General features: G+C 39.7%; 3 protein-coding genes and 1 long non-coding RNA gene across 5 annotated transcripts in view; 3 read left to right on the forward strand and 1 right to left on the reverse strand.

The window, feature by feature from the left end:
* On the forward strand, positions 1-24029 carry LOC117953831. Its single transcript, XR_004658695.1, has 3 exons — positions 1-11; positions 541-545; positions 23343-24029. It is a non-coding gene; the product is annotated as an uncharacterized LOC117953831 (long non-coding RNA).
* lrrc8da (leucine rich repeat containing 8 VRAC subunit Da) lies at positions 5352-13275 on the forward strand. The gene is made up of 2 exons (XM_034887153.1): positions 5352-5752; positions 9673-13275. Coding segments are annotated over exons 1-2 (2565 nt in total). The 5' UTR covers positions 5352-5751; the 3' UTR covers positions 12237-13275.
* On the forward strand, positions 16010-23561 carry LOC117953813. The gene is made up of 11 exons (XM_034887162.1): positions 16010-16245; positions 16601-16716; positions 17326-17416; positions 17706-18129; positions 18298-18373; positions 18579-18639; positions 20353-20500; positions 21015-21075; positions 21180-21310; positions 21413-21502; positions 23203-23561. Exons 1-11 carry the CDS (start codon positions 16157-16159, stop codon positions 23221-23223), a joined length of 1308 nt encoding a protein of 435 aa, XP_034743053.1. The 5' UTR covers positions 16010-16156; the 3' UTR covers positions 23224-23561.
* Positions 23767-25497, reverse strand: part of znf644a (zinc finger protein 644a) — a 15272-nt gene continuing 13541 nt past the window's right edge. For both annotated transcript variants that reach the window (XM_034887149.1, XM_034887148.1), the window contains exon 6: positions 23767-24607. In XM_034887149.1, the coding sequence (XP_034743040.1) occupies positions 24412-24607 (196 nt within the window). In that variant the 3' untranslated portion in view covers positions 23767-24411. The remainder of the gene's footprint in view (positions 24608-25497) is intronic.

Consider the following 25497-nt stretch of genomic DNA (forward strand, 5'->3'; position numbering starts at 1 on the left):
GTGAAAATGGTGTCATGGGCCGGGCCACGTTCCTATTGGCCAGTTGGGCCACGTTCCTATTGGTCAGTTGTGTGAACACCGTCTTGTCTTGGGAGTCCATCTGAATCATTACACCATTGTCACTGTCATTGATAGATGTCTAGCAGCCAGCCCAATTTTAAATAAATACATTTTAAATATCTCAGAGACCTGAGATGAGAGCAAAAATCTGAATCGAGAGCAAAGACTTTTGAGAGCAGACACTTTTTTTTGAGAGAACTTTTTTCACACTGATTGCAAAAAAAATATATATAGTTAAAAAAAAGTTTTTTGAGAGAGATTTTTTTTGCTATTGGTTTGAAAACTTGTTCTCTCAAATATTTTTTTTCTCTCATAAAATGCTTTTTGCTATCAGTGGGATAATTTTTTCTCTGAGATCATGTATTTTCTTGAATGTGATAAAGAAACAATTCTAGCTGCACCATCCGGGTACTGGTAGTGCACTCCATTGACCACACTTTGATTTGAGCGCACTATAGCGCACCATGTACTCAAATACAGCATACGTAGCTACAGAAGTGCGCGATTTGAGACAGTCCTTCGGGGCGTCGTCATCTGAACACCACAGGATGGCGCTGACAAACAAGATGCAAGTAAGTTGCACTGCTCCTCTGAACTTCCAGTACTTTATTTAACACGTAACTTTAACGATCAACCTACATCCGTGATTCGCTGTTCAACCTTCAATGTTAATTCTTCTTTAACTGTCTATTTAGACTGCCGCCGACAACATAGGCGTATTACTGTCATGACACTAATTTGGGAACAATGACATGGCCGGATAGTTAGTTTTTATTGTTGTTAAGCATACTATATATTCACGGTTTATCAACTGTACGCAATGGTATTGACTTTGAATCTTGCTAGCATAAGTAGTTGGGTAAGTGAGCAGACCAGAACATTTCCCGTCACCAGGTTGTAGCCGAGGCCATCTGAGCTCGGATCCGTCCTATTTACTGGAAAGGTGAACAACGTTTAGTAACCTTACGAGATGGAGAAGGTTGTTTCAGGTATTAGTCAACCGCCGGTTGTCAGGTAAAACGTTATCTGTTATTGTTTGAAAAGAAAAAAAACGTTTTGACGCATTAAAATACGTATAAATATGTTCTGAAGTGTATGTTTGTCTGTAGATATTTCACTTTTTTATGTAAAGCTGACCTGCTAGCTAGCTATAGGCTACTGACTGAAACTCTCTCTCACTACCAATTATTGGTTACCAATTAAATAAATTAAAAGAAAAGGGATATAATTGGGCCATTATACAGACATGTCCTACAAAGCGTAAATCACCAATCAAAGGTAATGTTAACAAAGGTAGGCTATATAATAACAGAACTTACTAAGCACAATAACCTTGTATTTCACCAGAATATGAGACATAATGTCAGTGTAATTACGTGGAACCCTACCAATAATTGGCGTACCATTAAAGCTAGATACATGCTTTCAGTTTTTATGAAGTATAAATGGCAAATGATGATTTCCTTTCCATGGAGAGCATTTGTGTGTAATTCAGACCTGTGTGTAATAACAACAGAGTTTAAATTGTAATTTCCCCTTGTGGGATTAATAAAGTATAGAATATTATTATTATATTAGTATTATTTATCCTAAGAAGCCTACTGTTAAAAAAAGGCCGGTGATATTGCTGTAAGACAGTTGCCAGCCTGTGTCTCTGACCCTGTACCAATCGGTGACTGCCCCTCTGCATCATGTTTCCCAGGCTTGTGAAAGAAACCACACAGTGCCACCAAGAGTCACTTGATTGGGTCAGGCATTGTCACCCAATGACAAGTCCACATCTGTCTACAAATTATATATCTATTAAAAAAACTCACATAAACCTAATGTGCCCAATACTTATAGTATGTGTAGCAATATACATTTATTTCTATAATCTACTTTTTCTTCCAAAACATCTTTGGAAACTGAGTGTAACTATGGCCATGATTGTAATGCATTATCATTACCCTAAACAGTATGAGTAAAGTGAGTGCCAGTGCGCACCACGACAACAGCAGGTGGCGCTAGATGAAAAAAGAGTGTGTCAGTTTTACCTGGCTCACAGGTAAATCTCATTGTTCCAGGATGATGATAACAGTAATTAGTTTTCATTGAAAGGTCATTAGGTGGTGCTCTCTCTCTCAGTTGTCAAACATATTGGAATTCTTACCTTTGATGTCGTATTTGTTTCAATAGTAATGAGACACTCTATGGAGTATAGTCATATTTTTAGTTGATGTGCATTATCTGGGCAGTCTAATGCAACATCTACGGCTGCTGATTAAGACAAGGATGGATTACTTAACAGGTATACCAGCACAGGCTCAGGGGCCAAAATGTCAGGGCCCCCCATGGCCTTCACTGGCCAAATGTAATTTAAAGAGACACGTACCAACCACAAAGATATTCAAAATGGTCACAAAGAAACATAAAATGACTACAAAGAGACGCAAAGCAGCTGTGACCACACAATAAATAACTACAAGACGTGGCAAAACACCCACAAAGAGACAAAATGGTCACTAAAAGACACAAAACTGGGGCACACTGGACTGGTAGCTTACCTGGTTGAGCATGCGTACAGTACCAAGGCTCAGTCCTTACTGCAGTAGCCCAGGTTTGGGCCAGACTCTAGGCCCTTTGTTGCAGCCCCCCTCTCTCTACCCTTTCATGTATTCTGCTGTTCTATGAAATAAAGGCCAAAAAAATCTTTCCAAAAAAAAGAGAAGAGAGACACAAAACCACAGAGAGAACGACTACAACAAGACGCAACACAGACAATGAAAATAGGCAAAAGCATCACAAAGTCTGTCTTGCTCCTATGTACTGCAGGTGGGTGGGCATTTTGCATGTCTTTGTGCCCCCAGGGCCCATTGTCTCATAATCCGCCCAAAGATTAGGAAACAATGTTGAGGAAATGAGCTCGTCACATGCGCAGAATACTGTTGCAACTAAGTCTTGCCTGAACAGTGTTGCTGATAAGCATTTATGTCTTTTTCCACATATCTTCAATGCATGTTTCCTAAAACCTCTGCTGGACTGATCATGCCTGTGTAAACTCACCTTGCTAGCTCTAGGCTGGCTACAGGTCCACACATGTGAGCTATCACAGGTACATCAAACAGCATGAGAACAAGCTGAGACGAGAGCAGGGGTATCAGAGCAGTAGAAAACGTGGCATGCATTCTCAGGATCTTTCTTTGTCTTTGTCTCAACCACACATACAAATACACACACAGTAACTACCTCAATGACTCAGCAGCTGTTTAATAATCTACCAACTGCAACATCGTTTCACACAAAATCGTCATTCTTTAATAATCTTAGTGTATGTCAAGTAATAACAAAGGTTCCACACACAAGCACACAGCTCGAGTGCACACATAGGGAGTAGTGTGTGTAATTTGACACACAGAGGCACACACACTCTTTCCTGAGAAACCTGTGTTGACTACATAAATCCCTAACTCTGAACCTTAACTTAATTCTGAATTCCCTATTCCACAGTGTATGAGTGGGAAAAGCCAGTGTGTATTGTGCTAAGAGGAAATAAATTACCATAGAAACCTGTTCGTTTGGGTTTGTTGACGGTTTGGGGCTTTGGTCTTAAATTAGATGACTGTGCATTTTTACAACTCAGACCTCGGTTGTGTATATCTTGTGTGCAGTTAAACCACCAGCCAATGTTTGTGAGTGTAATACTACCCTGTGTCTTCTTTAGAAAGAGGAGGTACATGCTGAAATATTTATATCTCATTGAGCCAATTCTCATCGCACTGAGCTGGTTGCCAGGGGTATCTGGGGTCCCCAGCTGTTGGCCCCATCAGCTCCACAGACCGGAAACCCCACACTATCCCACCAGTGTTCCCGCTGCTACCCAGCATGACAATAAACCAAACTATTACATCTTTATACCCTTTACCTTCCACTTACCACACCAACCATATGTATTGCCACAATCAGTCTCATCTAGGTTAGACATCTGAATCAGTGCACTAGCAGAATAACTCAGGCAAAGACCATTGCCCAAATTGATACCGAATTTAAATCATATAAACACTTTATTACAAGCAATGTCTTGGCAAGCTGCGGTGGAAATCCCTGAGAAACATCTAAAAATAATTCACTTGGCCCCCAGTGAGAAAGTTAAGTGAGTTTACAGCCACTAAACCACTATTTCTCTCATTCACTTTGTCCACTCTTTCTTTGTTTGAGATTCTTAAAGGGAGCCACTATAAACTCATCTTTCACACAACTGCAGTTACTTAGCTGTGAACAAACCTTTGGCACTCTTTTTTCCTGTATTTAATAGAGCCTGTAAAGAACACAGACTAAATGAGTGTAATCATCCACATGTGTTTATGTATGGTCATGCACCACCTCTGCGTCTGAACTTGTAACATGGCAGACTATTGCACTAAATGCCCCCAGTGGCTGCTTTCCTTTCTTTCTTTTTTTCCCCTGCCTCTCAAAGTACACGGGTAGCGTAAGTGAGAAGAGAGTGCCAGCAGCCAGCAGCCCAGGACCGGTTGAAACCTGTATGGCAACTGAGGAGACACTTTCTCAACCTAGTGCATCATCAACTAAATCCAGAAAGAGCTGGAAATGATGCACGACTTCAGCACCCAGGGTCCTATTGACTGTTGAGTTCACCAATAACTCTTACACAGACAAATACATAGGTGCACATGTAAAAACAGTTGAAATGAACTGTAACAACACCGGGCATCATGTCAAATGTGTGTCATGTGCACAGAAGCCACATGTGAGACGTCTGAATAAATCAGCGAAGTTATTTCGACACCACAATGGATTTGTGGTGTCTGGAGGCTATTCGAAACAAAAGAGGAAGAAGCTGGTGCTTCGTTCAAAACATGCAGGGAAGACAGTAGACAAAAGAGTTCAGTTCTCAGTTGGTAGGTACATAAAACTAATTTTCAATTAAGGGTTTTGATCTGTATTACATATAATTCGTTCCACTTGCTGAATACTTACTGAATTTATTATAATCCAGTCATTATGATTCAAGTAAATGTAGCCTCATTAGTGAAAGCAGTAGGTCTACTCTGTGATTTGGCCACATATATGTTCCTATATGCAAAACTTTGTGGAAAGCAGTTACGTTATCAGATCTATTTACAACAGTGGGCTACTTTTTGCTGGGAATGTAAGTATTTATAAAAAAAAACAACGTTTTAATCGAACACTTCCACAATTCAGTTTTGCTGGTACGTCCAGCCCACCCGTGGACTGTATCGCCTTGGCTGTCATTTTCTTCTCCCATACGCAGTGAATGCAGCACCAGATAAACTTGCAGGCGGTGTCCTCAGGAAGCCGTAATGTCATCCTCCAATGAGAAGCGCCCATAACACTATCAACAGCGGTCTGTGAACGGCTAGACTGTAAAATAAGGTACGGCTCCATATTGGATCGGTCTTTTCTAAGTAAAACATTGCCCTGGAGGTCTGCTGCATATTGTCTACCGTACGGACAGGCAGGCAGGCAGCCGGCTCTGCTTCCCGGCGCGCAGGTGTGAGGGATGTAGATGTCACGAACAAATGTTCCCAGAGCTGTGGATCACACAGCGGCGTCATTCCCACAGTTTTGAACGGGGCTGATCTTAGGTCAGAGGCGCACCTGAAGATCGGAGTGAAAAGTGGCATGCAGGCGGAGGAAGAAATAATTGGATTGAGATAACGCCACACTGGCAGTAAGTATATTTTTCCTTCACAATGTTCTAAAGATAGCATACTTTAAATCAATATAATATTGATTTTACTTATAATCTATGACTAATCACTAATTCTTTAACCACGCGTGGCCGAGTAAATTGTGGTTTCCGGATAAGAAAAATGTTTAGGCTACCTGGTGTGAACGTTTACCGGGACACATGCTGATTCTCTGGCCCACGTTTCAACAAGTCACCTGACCCAGTACACCAGGATAACTTACTGCGCAAGAACTCCTCACGTGGGGGGAAAAGTCAGTGTATCATCCAGCTAGATGCATGTCTTATTTCCCCTTGTGGTGGAATAGTCTAACTAAACAAAAAAAGAATCACCCAGCCTGTTTTCCACATGGCCAGTCTGCGACCTATTTCCTATTTTCTTGCGGTCTGCAGCCATGTCTAACCCTCAGACCTGGCTAGAACTTAATTTACACTGAATTATCTTTAAGCTAAAAGGGTCCCCGCCCTTTGCTTTGGGTCCCATGACCTTCCCATACCCTAGAGGAGGGTCGATCATGATAAACCACTGTGGAGCCCATATTATATCTACTCTGTCACTAACTGTGTTTTTATTCTAGTATTTTTATGGGCAATGGGAAATGTTAACATTTAAGAACTTATTGAATTTTGCAAAAACTAGTTTTTTTAGGTGTTTTTTTTCGGGCCAAAAAAGATGCAGAACTTTTTTGATGATGAACGAGGCTCAGCCTCTATCCAGTTGTTATTATTAACCCATGGTCGGATTGGCCGAGGAGGCTTGTGACCTCTGCTTGATCTTCTCTGTCCACTGGCAGGATTCAGCCTAGCGCTAACATCTGGCGAAACCAGCTGTGGCCTAGGTCATTGCTCCAAAGCGGTTAATGGAAACACACACTTAATTTGCATTTCTTTTACAAACATTTCAATATGACATTTGAATGGAAACACGACTGCTCTTGCAATACACAAACATCTCTTTTACTGATGCATTCTCCAGATAGATGGTGGGGTATGTCAAAAATCATTCAGCCGTCTATCATTTAATTATTTACACCCATGGCATGTCAAAATGTCTCCCTGAAAGTCCATTATTTATTATTATAGCACTATGAAAAACACCAATATAACACCAGCTATACAGTAACAACCAAGTGTAGTTGACTTTCAAGTTCCTCAAAACAAAAAGTTAACTTGACATAACCCTACAGTATTACGCTAAAGTGGGACATGTTGGTCTGTGTGTGAAGACTATAGCCTGACAGATACTAGACTTGTTGCTGTGGCTGGTGTTTCCAGTTGTTCTGGTGTTGACTGGTGTTAATTGGTGTGGACTAGTGGTTGGCCATACACCAATTACCAAACTTGCCCACCGCCCCCACCGTATTTTGTTTTGTAGAAATTTAACCCATTTAGTTAATTTTCATGTATCAGTGCCCACTGAAATACTAAGCTTGTTCTCAAAGGCGGACAACGAGCGCTTATTTCAAACCTAAAAGTGTCTGCTCTGTTCCGCGGCAGCAGCACAGAGTAGCAGAAGTCACATAGTCTGCAGGTATTGTGCCACAGGTGTAATTTACAAGGGGGATGGGGACGTTACAACCCTCCACCCCCAAGAACCTTACAGTATATCATTTCCTTTACACAAAGAAGACATTTGAACCAGAAAATTGATGCATAAAAGACACAAATTGTTGCATAAAAAATCACCGAGATACAAAAAGAAAGGAAGTGCTTGATGCTCAAAATTTCAATTTTGCTCAAAAGTTTAGATCTCAACCGACCCCCCCCCCCCCCCCCCCCCCCCCCCCCCCCCCCCCCCCACCCACCCATCCCCCCCAATGTTGAAACAAAAGTTACACACTTGTGCGTCATTAACTAGTATAATTTTATGTAAAATGGATGGTGTAATTGTTAACCATTTTATTATAAATTCTATTAACGGGTGGGGAAATGTCCACACCATGGCATCCCTAACATATTTTCTATTTTTGAGGCTTATGCCGATATTTGAGAATTAAAAAATCTGATTAATCTGTTACAAACTATGTGATGGAGACAAGGTTTCTGAATGATCTCTGATGAACGTATGGTATTTTTGTACTGCCGTTTCTTACATACTATATATGCTATATGTGCTCTACGTGTTAAATGTATATCAGCTGATATACAACATCAGCCCACAGATTTTTTGGTCAGGCTCTAGTGAAGGCCTTCTGAAACAGAAACAAACTGCACCGCACCACAACTACACATTTGCAGTGCCAGTCAAGAGGCTTTGACTTTGACTTTGACTTTTGTGACATGATGGGCGCTCATGCTTGAGACAACCATGATTATTGTGCAGGAAACATAAGCTTATGCATATTACAGGCTTGTTTGGAGGCTTATGGATCTCAGTGGTGAACTGATACTTAACTTCGGAAATACATTTCTTTTTAGCAGAGAAAGAGTCAAGATATCAAAAAAGCATGGCTTATACACAGGCAACATAATAGCCGTTTCTTTTCAATCTGTTACTGCTGGCTTTAGAAGATAAGGGCCCTGGGTGTCAACAACTGTTGGCGCTTCCTGTAGCATGTAAGGGTGTCACCCTAGAAACTAAAGACCAGTTACTGCATATTATATTATGACAAATTTGATTAGATTAAGTATAATTGGAATTTCTGGAAATGTAATGTGTAAAACAAGGGAAACCTACTATAATTCCAATTGAAATGGGGTAAAAATTCTAATAAAAGAAAGATGGAGTTTGAAGTTTTTACAAAGTTAATAGTTTCTGTTTTATTGTAGATTCATTTTCCTTTTCTGTGATTTTCTTTGTTTTAATGAAAACATAATAAGTTGGATTTGGATTTGTTTTTGTTAGTTTACTTTTAGTTCAAGGAGTCAAATATAGGTGTTCTTATTGGAAATGCTTCAACTCTTTTTTTTACTTGCAAGAAATACCTCCATTTTGGAGTGAAGTGCATAGTGTAAAACAGTATGAAATATGTAAATTGTGTCACAAAAGTATTGCTCTTCAGTGCAGGTTCCAACAAAAAAACAACAAAAAACTAATTATCATGATGCACGGATTGTTCATTTATTTCCTGAATTACTGCTGGAAAAGAAAAGTCATGGCTTACAGGTGCCACCAAGTTCTTTTTTTTTAACATTAAGCATGGAAACATGTTCTAGTAGAAACCCCAAATTAAAAGTATGAACCTAAAAAATAGCATGATAGGGGACCTTTAAAGCATTATTGAGTAAAACTAGACTGCAAAGTGCGAGTTGTATGTAGCACATTTACACTCAGCTGTAGCTTCACAGTTACACGTCAATAGCTTTTACAGCTAGGGGGTAAAATGTGTTACTCTAACTCCCCACTTTTGGCAGCCTGCTATGAATTTGACCCAAAAAGATTTCACTTCCTGATGTATTTTAGTGCTCTAGAAACTCATGTCAGATGTTATTTTTGAATTTACGTCAATGTAAAAAGGAATTTACAAAGGAGGTTTAGTAATCCAAACAGTAGCAATTAGTGATTATTTTCATTATAGATACATTTGTCGATTTAATTTCCCAATTAATCATGTTTCCATCACAGTTTTAAATGTGACGTGTTCAGATGTCATGTTTTATTTGACGCACATTCCAAAACCCAAAGACTTTCAATTTGCAATGATAGAAAACTGAGAAAAGCAACAATGCCTCACATTGGTGAAACTGGAACAAGAGCATGTTCAAGATGTTACTCAAAAAACATTACTTAGGCGAACAATTCATTGATTATCAAAATATGTGTCGCTTAATTTTCGTTTGGTCAACTAATTGATTAATCGATTGTATCTCTAATTTGTTATTCAGTCTTTTTCATACTTACTTCTTTATTGTTAATGCTAAAACAACTAGAGTAGATCAATTTTCTTCTCTATTCGTTGCAGTGATGTTCACGCTATCTGAGATTGCATCTTTGAATGACATCCAGCCAACGTACCGGATCCTAAAGCCATGGTGGGACGTCTTCATGGACTACCTGGGGCTGGTCATGCTGATGCTGGCCATATTTGCCATGACCATGCAGATCACCAAGGACCAGGTGGCTTGCCTTCCGTGTCTGGAGGACCCGGAGGAGGCCACGGGAGGGGCTTCGCCTAAGTCGTTAATGCAGCAGAGCACACAGGAAGCAGTCTTATCAGCAGCCACCGCAGCCCCTCTGGCAACCACCATCCCCTTAGTCTCTAAGGACTTACCAGACGACGTTGTCCATGAGATCCATGCCACACACCAACACACTGCTGTGGCAGAGAAATATGTCAATCAACCTCAACCCACAGGGATCAGGACCAACCTGGACTTTCAACAATATGTCTTCATTAACCAAATATGTTACCATGTTGCCTTGCCCTGGTATTCCAAGTACTTTCCCTACCTTGCCCTCATCCACACCATTGTTCTTATGGTCAGTAGCAATTTTTGGTTCAAATACCCCAAAACGAGCTCCAAGATTGAGCATTTTGTTTCAATTCTAGGTAGATGTTTTGAGTCTCCCTGGACTACAAAGGCTTTGTCTGAAACAGCTTGTGAGGACTCTGAGGAGAACAAACAGCGGTTGACCGGCACCACCTTAGCACCAAAGCAGGTATCTTTAGAAGGGAAGGATGAAAGCTCAAATGTCAGCCCAATCACACCCATGCTGGGGGTGAAGTTCTCTGCAGATAAGCCCATCGCAGAGGTCCCAAGTAGCATGACAATCCTGGACAAAAAAGATGGGGAGCAGGCTAAAGCCCTGTTTGAGAAAGTCCGAAAATTCCGAGCTCATGTGGAGGACAGTGATTTCATCTACAAGCTTTATGTAGCGCAGACCGTTGTCAAAACGGTCAAGTTTATTTTGATATTATCCTACACGTCGACCTTTTTGGCTAAAATAAATTTCAAGCACAATTGTGAGCCTGATATTAAACAGCTAATAGGATACACACATTTCTTATGTACGCACAACATGGCTTTCATGCTAAACAAGCTGCTTGTTAGCTACATGGCTTTGATTTTGATCTACGGGATGGCTTGCCTGTACTCTCTATTCTGGGTTTTCCGCCGGCCTCTGAAAGAGTACTCGTTCGAAAAGGTCCGGGAAGAGAGCAGCTTTAGTGACATTCCTGATGTCAAAAATGATTTTGCATTCCTTTTACACATGGTTGACCAATATGACCAGCTCTACTCCAAACGCTTTGGCGTCTTTCTGTCCGAGGTCAGTGAAAACAAGCTCAGAGAGATCAGCCTTAATCACGAGTGGACCTTTGAAAAACTAAGGCAGCTTGTGACCCGTAACACACTAGACCAGCAAGAGCTGCACCTTTTCATGCTCTCTGGTATTCCAAATGCAGTGTTCGATCTCACAGACTTGGAAGTGCTAAAACTGGAGCTGATTCCTGAGGTGAGGTTCTCGGCAAAGGTCTCCCAAATGACCAGCCTGGTGGAGCTGCATCTCTGTCACTGTCCGGCCAAAGTAGAGCAGACAGCGTTTGCTTTCCTGCGTGACCATCTTCGCTGCCTTCATGTCAAGTTCACTGATGTTGCCGAGATCCCAGCATGGGTGTATTTGCTGAGGAGTTTGAGGGAGCTCAACCTAATCGGCAACTTGAGCTCAGAAAATAACAAAATGATTGGTCTAGAATCCATGCGAGATTTGAGGCATTTAAAGACTTTATGCTTGAAGAGCAACCTCACAAAAATGCCCACAAACATCACAGAGCTGTCACCACATCTGATCAAGCTAGTGGTGCACAATGACGGTACCAAACTTCTGGTACTAAATAGTCTGAAAAAAATGACAAATATAATTGATCTGGAACTGCACACGTGTGAACTGGAGAGGATTCCCCACGCTATTTTCAGCTTGACCAATCTACAGGAACTTGACCTCAAATCTAACAACATCCGAACCATCGAGGAGATCATCAGCTTCCAGCACCTCAAGAGGCTGACGTGCCTTAAACTGTGGCACAACAAAATCATCACCATCCCATCCTCCATAGGCCAGGTCAAGTCCCTGGAGTCTCTCCACCTTTCTCACAATAAACTAGAGTCCCTGCCTCCGGCCTTGTTCACGCTGCCCAAACTGCGGCACTTGGACTTGGGCCACAACTCCATCACAGTGCTCCCTTTAGATGTGGGTCTCCTCCACAATCTCCAGCACTTGGCCATCAACTCCAACAAGCTGGAGGTGCTGCCCAAGCCTCTGTTCAGATGTACCAAGCTTAAGGTACTGTGTCTGGGGAACAATGCGCTCACCGTGCTGCCCGAGTCCGTTGGCCAACTGGTCCAGCTCACTCAGCTGGAGCTGAGAGGGAACTGTCTGGACAGACTGCCCGCCCAGTTAGGAAACTGTCGACTGCTGCGCAAAAGCGGCCTGATTGTGGAGGACCATCTCTTTGACGCATTGCCCGTGGAGGTTAAGGAGGGCATTAGCCGAGAGAACAACACTTCCTTTACGAGTGGCTTATAGCACAATAAAAACCCACTGGTTCATGAGTTCATGACAATCCTGCATAATGGATGTAAGAGTAGAGTCTTTATTATTGTAATAACCCTAATGAATGCGTTTCTCTTAATTATTTTAACGAGTTGTCTTAGTTGCTGTTGCATTAAAAGGGTATATATTGCTTTCCTTGTTGCTGAGTATCTATAATAGTTCAGCAATGTTTTGCGTACAGCAGTTTAATAGCTTTGAGTAATAAAACATTAGAAATTGAGCTTCTTTATGTCATACTCTATAGACCAAAACTGATTGCTCCAATGACACATTATGTAGATTTGTCATTGTTGTTTTAGGTACTCAGGTATAATTGTAACCATGTGGAACAATCTTTTTGCCTTATCTGCTGCTATTGCTTTTTCTTTTTTTTTACAGCTCACAAGCAAAAGGCCAAAAATGAATATTTAATGTTTTCTTGTCAGTTTTACATACAGTTACTAGCCACAGAGCAATTACATGCTATGGAAGAGGACACAATGCAACTCTTCTTTCTTAATAATTTTGAACCTCTGTTGAAATCGTAAAACCTTTATTTTCCTCAATGTCCCAACAAAATGACATTAGAGTTGTAAAAACTCAGGTGGAGACTAAGCACCACAAATGAACCTTTACCTGACTGTTGTAGAGATTGTATACTAATTAATTTAGCCTATAGCAATTAATTTGCACATTGCAAACTTAATAGTTTAAAGATCCCTGAATGTCCTTTTGTAATAAACTGTCCCAAGAAGATGGACGTGAGTTGATAAAAGGGAATTCTTTATCTTTTTTTTTTAAATCATGCTTTAAAATTTGAGATGTGGAATAAAACTGCTCACTGACAATTATTTAACATGTCAGAATTGTGTGATGACGACAAACACGTCTGCCTTCATTCTTCTTAATGTATTTCTGTGTAGGTCTATAGTACATACACAGTATGTCTTATTTAGAGCTACTGTAGCACCTTTGTGATCCTATGTTCAAAGTTCACAACTTTATGGCACAATAAAACAAGATTTTAGATGAATGTCTACTCATTATTTATCAACTGCCCACTCCATGCTAACAAGTCTCTGTCTAAACAGTTATTACAATGCAATTACTCATCTTATTAGTTACATCGGGGCGGCTGTGGCTCAGTGGTAGAGCGGTGGCCTGCCAATCAGATCACCTGCCCTGCAGTCAAAGTGTCCTTTGGCAAGACACTGAACCCAGAGTTGACCCCGATACTGTGCCATTGGTGTGTAAAATGTGTGTGATTATCTGATGAGTTCAGCCAGTGTGTGGATGCGTTTGAATGGTTCCTGTACTATGTAAAAGTGCTTTGAGTAGTCATTGAGACAAGAAAAGCGCTACAAAAGAACAGTCCATTGAGCTTGACTCTACATTTTTCTCCCCGAGAATCCCCCCCCTCTACAAAATCTTTGCTCATGTCCCCTTAAGGGGCTCCATACAAGACCACTGAGGATCATTGTACCACCAGTAGGATTGTCTGTGTGAGCGAGTGAGGAGGAGAAAACAATAGGTTTACTGTGTCTGTGTTGAGCTTGTCAAGGTTGAGCATGTTGTGCATGTATGTAGCCTTCTGTTCAACAGTCTTATCGATGACCTTGCAGTAATACTCTGAATAAGGGAACTTCCCTGAGAATTGATATCATGGTGTTCCTCGATCCTTGAGACAAACTGCCCTGGTTTTAAAAGCGTCAGCACATGCCACTGCTCATTCGCTTTGTTTAGATTAAACCCTCTTTGAGCAAATGGTGCTCTCTTCTGCAAATCATTTTCTGTGGTCATTCTACATTTAGAAGTTTTCACAGAATTCAACATAAGGGGGCATTCTTTCTTTGGGAAGTCAATAAACACTGTACTATAGTATGACTGAGTGTGTATGATACCAAAATTATGTACAATGACTTCCAAAGTTGTGTCAGTGTCGGGATAAATGCTACTTTTATGTTATCCATGGCAATATAGTACAATACACAAACATAATACACAAATGTATTTAAGGATGTACTGAATGCAAATTTTGACACAGATATATTAGAGGTAATAATGCAAGATCGCCTTAAAGCCTGATCATGATATTGATATTGATATTGTACCTTAGAAGTACACATTTTCTAAGCATTTGCAATTAATAAGTTTAACAAACCAACACACACACATAACCTGGGGCCTTTTAGTCCTCCTTCAGGTAACCGGAAATAGCCTAAGACTTATTTGTCAACACGTTTGTGCTATTTTAATTGGGTATTTGTTGTATAGGAAAATACCAAAAATGTTCAAGCTTTGTTACCTAAAGTTGAGCCTAGGTCTTCTAGAGGGACCCTGTGTCAAAAATGTAGTTTCAAGAACTTTTGTGTTTTGCGTGTACATGTAGGCTGTAGGCATGGTAGTATAAAAATACTGTACATAATGCACGAAGAATCAGGGAAATAGGGTTTAATGGGGCCCAGCAAGTAAATCTGACCCTGCCGGCAGTACAGCAATTCATTTTTCTCTGACATTTAAATTACTAACTACAAAAAAACATAGAGAACATGAACAAATCTATTTTAAGATCAACTTGACACCCCTATTAATAGCATTTAATTGACAGGTAGTCATAGACATGCATCTTTGTCTATGTCACTTATATACAGGGGTACTGCGTCAGCAATATACAATAGACTGTATCAAAGATTCTCTATAGCGCATTTCAAGCCACTCCAATGATATGAACTCATGGATGTATTCAACAGTCTCTGATGTAGCTATTGTATTGGATGGATTTAATAAAAAGAAGATATTGACGCATGAAATGCGAAATAGTACACACTTCCTGTCTCCCCTCGTTTGTAAGGGTAGTGATGCATAAAAAGTCATTTGCATGACGTGTTTATGTTTTTCTTTGCTAACAGATGTTTATACAGCTAAAAGTCATATTTGGCAGGACAACATCTGTGGAGTTTGTGTTCTCGCGACAGTTTGTTTCTGTGACGGGAAACTCGAACAAAATTAATTTTCTCCGGATTTGTCCCACTGTAAAATGACTAACTCTGCCATCTATATTTGTTCATTTCTGATTGATTGTGTTTTATTTATGGTTTAAAACGTTGTTTTGTCTTGCAACATAAATATAAGATAAATAAAGAAATAAGAAATAAGAATCAATACATACTGTTAATATTTACAGTCCATGATCCAACTTCTACTAGACTCTTAAAGGAGGCGTGGCAGGGGCGAAACCACGTGACACGGGTACAGGAAATAACCGGAAATATCCGAAATATGTTTGCGAAATATCCACTGTGGGCGACTGTTGCATGAGGACATTTGCAAAGACGGTTTTAAACCGTCTCAGACATTTAGTTTCGCTTCAGCCTCTGACAGACCTTCCTCGACATGTAGAAAAAAAACGGTTGAGCATAACAATAGATTCATGGTGGGTCTCTATTTAGCCTATTATACATCCGGGTCTCGGTTTTCAAACTGTAAAATATAGAAGAATATGTCATTTATTGTATTACCGTAGCTACGAGTAATTTGGGTTGATGTTTAAAATGTTAAAGGAAAGAAACCTGGGCAAACAATAAACATGTAAATGTTTTTTGGACTCCAAATCAAATTAAGGACATGTTTGTATAAAGAACTGCATTAATCACATATTATGCATTATTATTACTGATATGAATCCAATAAGAGACCCTTAAAGATAAAAAGGCAATATTGACTTTGTGTCTGATGCTTTTCTCGTGGACCGGTTCTGTATTCAGTATGTTCTCTATGGATGAAACGTACAGGTGCCGTCCATCATGTGTTGTAGAACGCTGCCATCTGTCGGCGGGTGTAAGTGGCTGGTAGTGGTACCCAGCAGTTTGTAGCTGATCTAGCTGTACTATCTGCTCCTACAAAGCAACCAAATAATGAACCGTCAGGATAGTGTTCCGTTCAACCCTTCAGCCAAACCTAAAGCAGCTGCTCAAGTACTATACAATCAACAGAAAAGTGGAAGGTAACGTGAACGTAACACGGTGCTTCAGTCTTTGAACGTAACGTTAACTAATGTCAATGTTGTGAATTTATTTGAGCAAGTTTCAACTTAACGTCGAGCAGCGTGCCTGTTGCATGAGTTTCTGGCTGTGTTTTTGTTGACTGGATTTCATTACTTTAATTGCTACCTCAAAGCAATAAACTGGTCTGTGTGTAGCTATGTAGTTAGCTGAAGGCTAAATGCACAGTATGCTAAGCTAGCCAACGTTAAGGTCTATGTCGTATGTTCTGAGAACATTTCAAGTACTCGTTATTATTGGTTTCACTTGCTTTGTAGTTTTGCGCTCATTTTGTCCTCTGTGTCCTGTGATAAACAGAATACCCCAGGACTTTAAAGAAGCTATGTTACACATCCCAGTGAAGCCACCAGTCAACTCAAACAACAGGACATCTGGCAATGTTGCTAAGACAAAACCAGCCCTGAAACGTTCAGGTAACTTCTGTGGACATTTAAGTAGGCCTACACCTAGAAACACCACCATAAACCAAAATCCTCCAAAAACCATATACCAGCGGTGTTACTCGGACTTCACATTACAACTAACCATTTAGCAAATGAGGCTGCTGTATTTTGTTTACTGTTTTAGGCATTCCCAGATTTGGGTTATTATTTCTGCATGGCGTGAAAATCTTTTTGCAGACAGTTCCAATAAATGTACCTCTTTATTTTATGGCTTAATACAGTTACAGAGATAATCCGAGATACTCAGTCTGCACTATTGGCATGCAACAACAACGTGGCACAGTCCACAGTTATTGTGGGTTTTTCTTTGATGGATTTCATAAGTGGCGCAAGTTTCAATCTCTGCCTTAAACTGTTGGAAAAGCTGTCTCTGGGTCCCCTTCCCAATTCATAATCATCAAGTCATTTTTGGGGTTCATTGTGTTCATTTTTATCCTAATAACTAAAAAAAGTCAACAGAAATAAACCAAAAACAACTTTTCATACTTCATTTTTAGTTAGCTGTAAGATATCTAAATGTATTTCCAGTCTGTCAAAAATCAACTGTCTTTGTTGTTATTTACATTTTGTATTATACAGTCAGATCTTCTGCTGATAAATGGAAGTCTTCATTCAAACCATTAGGAGAAGAAGATGACTCTCCGGACACAAGAACTGGCAGTTCAGAAAAGTAAGCCAATCAGTGATGTCTATAGCATATTTTGATAAAGTGTCCGGTAGAGAGGGACGTCTCCTGTAGTCACATCTAGGACGTCCCACATTTGAGCCTTCTAACTTTGTCTTGTGGTGACAAAGATTTGAAATATGGGATATCTGAAGTTAACCTTGTCATGTGCTATTTCAGCTGGCCACTTCAGGTAGAAGTGCAAATGTCAGGAAAGATGCAGTGCTTCACCGAGTGCTGAAACCACACAGCCCCTTGCTAGTTTTCTCTCATTCCATGTTTTTTTTCCTCTCAGGGTTGAAATCTATAATCCTTACGATCCTCACTCGTCAGACTCTGAGTACGAGATGGCCCAAGACCACAACCACTCCTCATCCCATCAAGATGCAGGCTGCCTTAAAAAAGGCCGCTGGGACAGGAGTTACTCAAAATCAGCAAGCCAACTTCTCAACAGGTGTGAACTAAGCCCTGAAACCAGATCCACAGAGAGTCAAGGTTTCAGTACAGGTCATAGACTGCCTGAGCGACAGGCTTATGGCCCCACCACTAAATCACCTGACCAACCAGGTTTTGACTCCATAAGCAGACCCCTAGACCACAGGGTCTGCAGCCCTGACAGGCATATACACGGCTCCTCCAACCAACGCTTTCTTGCTTCTTATGAAGGACAGAGAACCAACGGGGAGGAGGGGATAATAATCCCAGAATACAGCAGAGAGGTAAGACTGAGAATCATCTTTTTCTGAATTTAAATATTTATGCAGTTTGTTCTGTGGTTATATTTAAACTTGAGTTGTAGCCTTAAACAGGATACATGGTCTGTTTGGTTGTACTTATTTGCAGTTATGTCACTGTGATACACTGTGAGCTTGTTCTCTCCTCTGTAGATGACCACTCCTGTTAGATTGTCCCCACCCAGGTTACAGCGGGACCATCAACATCCATTGGAATACAAAAATACGGGTAAATTGGTTTTACGTCCCACCATTTTACATTGAATATAGGAGAAACATGATTGCATGGATTCAATTTTTTTTTGTATTTTAGCATTTTTTGGAAAACTAATACTAGTTTTTGAATGAGCAAAGCAGTACTTCATGTTTGCCATGTGTACTTGTATTTCCTCTTTGAACCAAATAATAGTAATTCTGTATGTAATGTTCTACAGGACTGGACCATATCCAACCTTCCACAGATGTGCCAAGAAACAGGAAAATAATAATGGACGAGTAAGAACAAAGGATACTGATGGCCAGTTGTTTAAAGATGCAGAGTAGAGTATTCACATTACACTCACTGGCCAAAGGAAGCACACGTTTTCAGATTTTCACCGGAATCAGAAAAGGTTTTATTGCTATAATTGGTACACTTATGTGGATTTTGCCTTGGTTAAAGATGCATACAAAATGAGTATATACACACAAAGTAACTGTTGCATAAGAAAAAAAGGCTGAATGGGTTGCAAAATTTGCAAAGAATATATAGTATATGTAAGGGCAGGATTAATGTTAGTGCAAGTGAAGTGACTAGGGAGTCCAAAATGCATCATATTGTCCTCCTATACAGTTAAACAGCTAAACATAGTTAGCAAGATTTAAAAGTAGCATCTCCTTGGGGCTCCGTGGAAACCCTCCCCTGTCCCCGGGGCGCTGCCACACACACACACGGCGCTGCTTCAGAGCAGAGCGGAGAAAGGACCACAGTTTCACTCATTGAAACCCTTTAACCGCGGCAGTGGCTGAGTTTTTTTTCCATTCTGCAGTAGACTTGCAGTAACTCCAGTGGTGATGCGCACTGAGCTCAGGCCCGTACACCGGAGCGGTAGAGTATGCGCAGCAGGGCATGGAGGCTTTTCATTGGTTCTCTCCAAGCGGACCGCACAGCAGTGATTGGTGGCGTTTTTTAAAAGATTACAGCAGCTACAGACGACGGATCCTTATTGGCCATTTTTCAAGTATTTGGTACAAGGGTAATAATGACCATTTCAAACTCTAAATATACTGTGTGTGTGTGTGTGTGTGTGTGTGTGTGTGTGTGTGTGTGTGTGTGTGTGTGTGTGTGTGTGTGTGTGTGTGTGTGTGTGTGTGTGTGTGTGTGTGTGTGTGTGTGTGTGTGTGTGTGTGTGTGTGTGTGTGTGTGTGTGTGTGTGTGTGTGTGTGTGTGTGTATATATATAGTGTACATTCAAAATAGTTACCAACCCTGGCTTTAACTTGTGGCACAAATGAGCTTTAACCAATATAGAAAGATGACACACTTCACTGCTTGTTTACCAAGAAGCCAGAGCTAGGACTCTGTCAGTCCTATACATGCATCTAGCTTGGTGTGCAGCATCAGCTCTTGCTGAAGTTACTGAAGTCCTGAGATAATCACGATTTAAAGTGCTCTACGTGATGTCACGCATGTTATAGGCTGCAACATTTTTTGTCACATACAGCACGCGGCACACTGTAAAAAAAAAACACGGTCTGTGTAGACAGCCCAGGGTCTACAAATGGCAACAAAAACAAACTGTGCCCACCTGCACCACGAAGCATACACAAACAGATCAAGGACGGATCAAGTCCTTATTGTGAATCAGCAGCTACGCTGTGAAGAGCCGTTAGTGAGTAAGCAGGGTTGGTTGGCGACCCTTTGTGTGCTGCTCATGTAACAACGTTGTTGTGGAGGAAATAAACTACTATCGTTCCAGTCACACATACCAGACACCACAACTCTGATATCCTGAGAAATACAGAGAGCTGAGGTGTTACAGACTTAAACCAGCATTGTGTAAACTCCTTTGGCAAGGGCAAGAATGTAGCGGATGTTCATTTATATGTAAAAGTTCTGCACTCTCTCCCGTCACCCTAAATTTGTACAATTTTAAGATCAGGTTTTTAGCTATTTTTGTTAACTCCTTAATATTCTGCAACAGTGAACGCTTTCATATTTCTCTTCTAGGAACCCCATCATCTGTGACCTTTGCGAAGTTGAGTTAGCCAATGGTCGGGAGCTGGAGGATCACTTGGAGAGCAAGAGTCACTGGGACACCCTGGAGCACATCCAGCAGCAGAATAATTACGATGATCTGGCTATAGCCTTCATACAGGTAAGATTATGATTTATTACTGTACATCCTATTGACGATTCCTGGGTTGAAGCCTTAATCTGTGCAGTAGTGCCCTACTCTTCTATTACCTTTTCCCCCCAACCTAAAAATAGCTGCTAGCTGATTCTGCAACATGAGCCAGATCACTTGACAATAATCTGCACTATGCATATTTATTTATTTATGACTCCATGTCACCTCCTTCTGAGCAATATGTCATTTCTATTCATTCGCACCTTATTCATCAGTATATCTGTTTTGCATAAGGGTGTTTGTAGTCTAAATATTATAACAAATAAAAAAAAATTCTATTTCTCATCAAACTTTTTGTATACTTTTCCTATGTCTATGTAATGTGTATTTGTGTTATTCTGATGTGTGTGTGTGAAATTTCTTTTGAGCTGCTGTAATAAGGGAATTTTCCCAGTGAGGGATTCATGTTTTAATTTAAGTAAAAAAATCATATCTTATCGGTGTCTGGGTGGTGGTATAAGTTTTTTATTCATGTCTATAGGAAGTCATGCTGTATAAAAGCCAGCAGTGCAGCCGAAACATAGAGGATAGTGCACTTCAAGGTAAATGACGCTGACTCGTCAAAAACCAAAACACATGCACATATTGCAGTATCTTCTAGTCCAGTAAAACCCAGCCTGAATACAGTCTGATCTTTGTTTGTCAGCTCTGCAGGAAAATGACCACATGACAAAGATTGAAATGTTCCACTGTGCGGCTTGCAGTGTCTTCATATCCACATCTGCATCCTCAGTGCAGACTCACATTACCTCTCAGGAACACCTCGCCAACACAAAGGTAACACTGCGGTCAAGTAGCGTGACAATATTCCTTGTTTGGTTTCTTTTGAATCTCTTTTCATTATTTTGTCAACTCAACATTGGATTGGTTTTTCTGAAGGACTTTCAAGTGCAGCAGAGACGTTCTTGCCTTTACAAAGCGGAAACCATGATGAAGGAGCTGAAGCCTCAGTTTGAACACTTCCTGAAGGTATTTTGCCAACATGAACCATTTAAAAGTATTCAAAAAATAACCTGATGGCACCACGGTGAATAAAGTGTTTTAAAAGAACCAAGCCCAGGGAGGAACTTTAAAAAAGAATATTCCCTCACAAATTTAAATGCACAATATACTTATTTTATTCCTTCAATTTAATAGCTTATTCTCTTATGGAATATTTCATAAATAACAATACATTCATTTCCTAGAGTTATTAGATTTGCTCACTTTCTTTCCATTTTGTATGCATTGCACTTGTAACTCAAGACTGCTTGGATACAATTCAGTTTGATTTTGTTCTTAAATTGAGATAACAATTTAGTATTATGTTGGCACAAATTAATAATTTGAAGAAACAAAGTCAGAAATTTGAAATTCAGTACAAATAACTAAACGAAACTAAGTTTAAAAAAAAAAAAGTACTCAATTTGCTCTGTTTGCTAATTCAAAATAAAGAGCTATTCTAATAGTAGAGAAGGTTTTTGTTGCATGCAGGATTATCTTTTTATATCACCCAAGTAAAAGATATACTGCAATATGTGATATAAAAAATAGTGGGAAATATTCTACAATAATCAGATAGTATTGGGTTATTGGCTATGAAAAGCCATTATGTAGCTCATTGATCATTCTCAGCACCAAAAGCTTAGTGTGGGCAAGGGAAGGAAACATCTGGCGTGCTCGTGTGACTTAAGATGAACAAACTATTAGATTCAACTTTATTGTCATTACACATGTACAGCTACAATGCAACAAAATGCAGTTAAGATAGAGCCTCAGGGCCGAGGCTATTTCAAGCGCCGCCACAGTGAGACTATCTGAGTAAGATAGTAGAACAACAGTCTAACAAATATTGTACTAACTAACATTGTACATTTGAAGAAAGGGGAGATTGCTTTTTGATTTGTGTAGTTAGTAAATTGGATACCAGTGGTGGAAGAAGTATTCAGGTCTTTTTTACTTAAGTAAAAGTACTAACACACTGTAAAATTACTTTGTTACAAGAAGAAGCGCTGCATTGAAAATGTTACTTAAGTACAAGTATGAAAGTATCATCAGGAAAATGTAAATAAAGTACTACAAGTAAAAGTACTTATTGCAGAAATACCCTTACATTTTAGAAAGTGTAAAGGATAAAAAACAGTTGTGTAGTTGATTGTCTAATCATCTCAGCTGGACTTGTAGGCCGTTATATTGTCAGGTTGTTTGATTTATAATAAAACATATTTTATAAACTACATGTGTTATGTCTGCAACAAATTTTAATTTGTAAAGAAACTAAAACTGTCGGATGAATGTAGTGGAGTAAAAAGTAGAATATTTCTCTCTGAGATGTAGCGGAGTAGAAGTAGAACGTGGCATGAAAAGAAAAAGACTCAAGTAAAGTACCTCACATTTGTACTTAAGTACAGAACTGGAGTACATGAAGTGACATTCCACCACTGTTGAATACAGGGGACATTAAATCAAGTGTTTCCAAATCTACTACAAAAGCCTTGAAATAAACTTATATTGTTACCTTAAGTAATGCATTCATTTTGAGCCTGAGTACACTATGTATAATTAGTAGAAGTAGCATATAGTACCATAGAAGGCTACTAGTAATCGCTATTAAATTGGACTGAAAGCAGATTACGTCGAGCTCTACAGGTGCTGCTGTCAGATTAACTAGCTGTTTTCTTTCCTTTCAGGGTGGCAGCCCGTTTAATTGATGGAAATCATTGAAAGTCTCCAAAATACCGGCTTACACTGACAGGCAGTTTGTGTCAGATGAACTGTGGACTTAAACCTCAATCACACCCACACATAAATACTGTTATGATACTAATAGAATACACGTCTGACGTTCAGGATTTGTCCGAAGAAATGGAGGCATCTTGAATCAAGGTTTGTTCAAACAATATTGATGTTCTTGTATCTTTGTTCCCAAATGGCTCGTCCACATTAACGTTAGCTGCAGCACTCCAAGTAATCACCATTGGGTCACCTTAAGGAGATAAAGTTTGTAATTTTATATATGTACGCATTCAATGTTTTTATAATTGGTGTGAAAAAAAAAGATTGAAAAAGTCAACTTGTTTCTTGTTTTTTATTTTATTTAGAACAACACATGTTTTAAGCATTGTATCTGTGATATAGTACATTTAAAATTAAATTATCTCAAAACAGTATATTTAAACATTAAATATAGGTGACATGTATGAAGGGCATCGCCAGCACTGGCTGTGCCGGTTAGGTTTTTTTTTTTTTTCTTCCTTAACCACCTTCAGGTTTTAATTTTGTATTTGTATTAAAAACAATGTAGTTACTGAAATACTATAAAACACTTTCTATGCATAACAAGTTTGCAGACATTTTTGTTTTTGTTCTTCTACAGTAGCTCACTTTTCCACTTGTGATTCCTGGAACTGTAAGCTTTCAGGTGCCATTATTTTCAGTTAAAATATTCATCTCATGAACTGTGGCCGGAAAACAGAGACTGAGGGCTTGAATTTGAACAGCAATTGTTGCAATTCAAGAAAAATGATTCCATGGATCTTTTAAAATGTGAATATTGATACAGAAGAGAGGTGCTGTCAAAGTTTGACAAAAACGGACTTAAACCATGATAAATCTGAGGTAAAAGTTGTCTTCATTATTAGAAATGGATTCCACACTACATTAATGCATAAAACAAGAAAACAGTCCGTCCATTTGGAATTGTACTTCCAAAAAATGGAGTAAAGTAAAAACAGAACAAGGGTAACAATATCCAAAATAATTCATCCAAATGTACAATATCTCCATCATTGATTCATTTTGTACTTTTGGCCAGTATTTCATTGACAAAAAAAAGTGAAAGAACATCCAATGTACATACACATACAGTCTAGTGAAATCTAAAAAGGTCCCCATTGGCTTCATGAGGCAGCATGTGTGACTGTCAGAGAGCGGTCTTGGTCAGTCTTGAGGGTCCCTGGGTCCGTGGGCAACGAGGCCACCTCCACCATGCCTAGCCCAGTGTGAGGGACACTAGTGTTCATAATGTGTCTCTGTAAATGTTTAATCCAGTCCTCCTGGACAGACAAGGGACCCTGGAAGACGAGGTCACAGAACCTGTGGAGAGATGAATGGACTGATGATAATATACTAGGGCTGGGACGACAAGCTTTTATCCCAATTCGATTCTTTCACCAATTACCTTACATGGGTGCTGATTGGATTTGTATTGAGATTTTCATTTACTGCAATTCTAAAAGTACTGTGATTTTCTTTTCCTTTTTTAACGAAAACAAAAAGTTGAAGAATGCACTGCTAGAGGCAATATATCATGAGAAATGTTTGCAAGCTAATTGTTTTCTGAAAGTCTGACTTTTACTTCCTTTGTAAAGAAGTACACAGCATGTATTTTCTGCTTTCGGTCCGTTTTACAGGAAACGGATATGATGTCGCCGTCAGTGACCGTAGAAAATATTTGGGTGAATCACTGGTAAAAATAGTTTCTAGGGAGAATGTTCTTTTTAAAAGATTTTAAAAATCATCCCAATAAACTCACAATACATACATTAATCAATTTATTTCCCCAGACCCCTACAATATCCCAACATACAGTGGTTTGGACCTATGCAGCCGGCATGTTGAAATTAATCTTTTCATCGCTGCATTGTGATGCAGACCTGGACAATTGTCATTGATGCAGTGACAGACCTTAACCGATGATTGCCTACTGTTGCACTTGTTGATTTTCTGGTTGCTGCTTCTTTTTTTTGTAAGCTGTTGTGTTCAGTCTCCGCTATATTCAGGAATTGTCTTTTCTTAAGAGATACAGTAAAAAAGGAGAGTTCACATATACTTATATTACTTTGAATCCCTGCACTAATATTAAGTTGCATAACCGTTATTTATGAGAACTGCTTCACATCTGTGTTGCATGGAGTCGACCATGCACCTGTGAACCCATTACTGGGTTTTGCCTCAGAAACAGTATTTTTGAGGTCACCCCACAA

Source organism: Etheostoma cragini, chromosome 12 (assembly GCF_013103735.1).
Source record: "Etheostoma cragini isolate CJK2018 chromosome 12, CSU_Ecrag_1.0, whole genome shotgun sequence".
In the NCBI taxonomy this organism is placed as follows: Eukaryota; Metazoa; Chordata; class Actinopteri; order Perciformes; family Percidae; genus Etheostoma; species Etheostoma cragini.

Bases quoted from the DNA above. Each gene is read 5' to 3' on its own strand.
- LOC117953813 (XM_034887162.1), top strand. From the start codon at position 16,157: ATGAACCGTCAGGATAGTGTTCCGTTCAACCCTTCAGCCAAACCTAAA. The intron at 18,374-18,578 runs GTAAATTGGTTT...AATGTTCTACAG, and splicing joins ATTGGAATACAAAAATACGG to GACTGGACCATATCCAACCT. The intron at 21,076-21,179 runs GTAAATGACGCT...TTTGTTTGTCAG, and splicing joins AGAGGATAGTGCACTTCAAG to CTCTGCAGGAAAATGACCAC.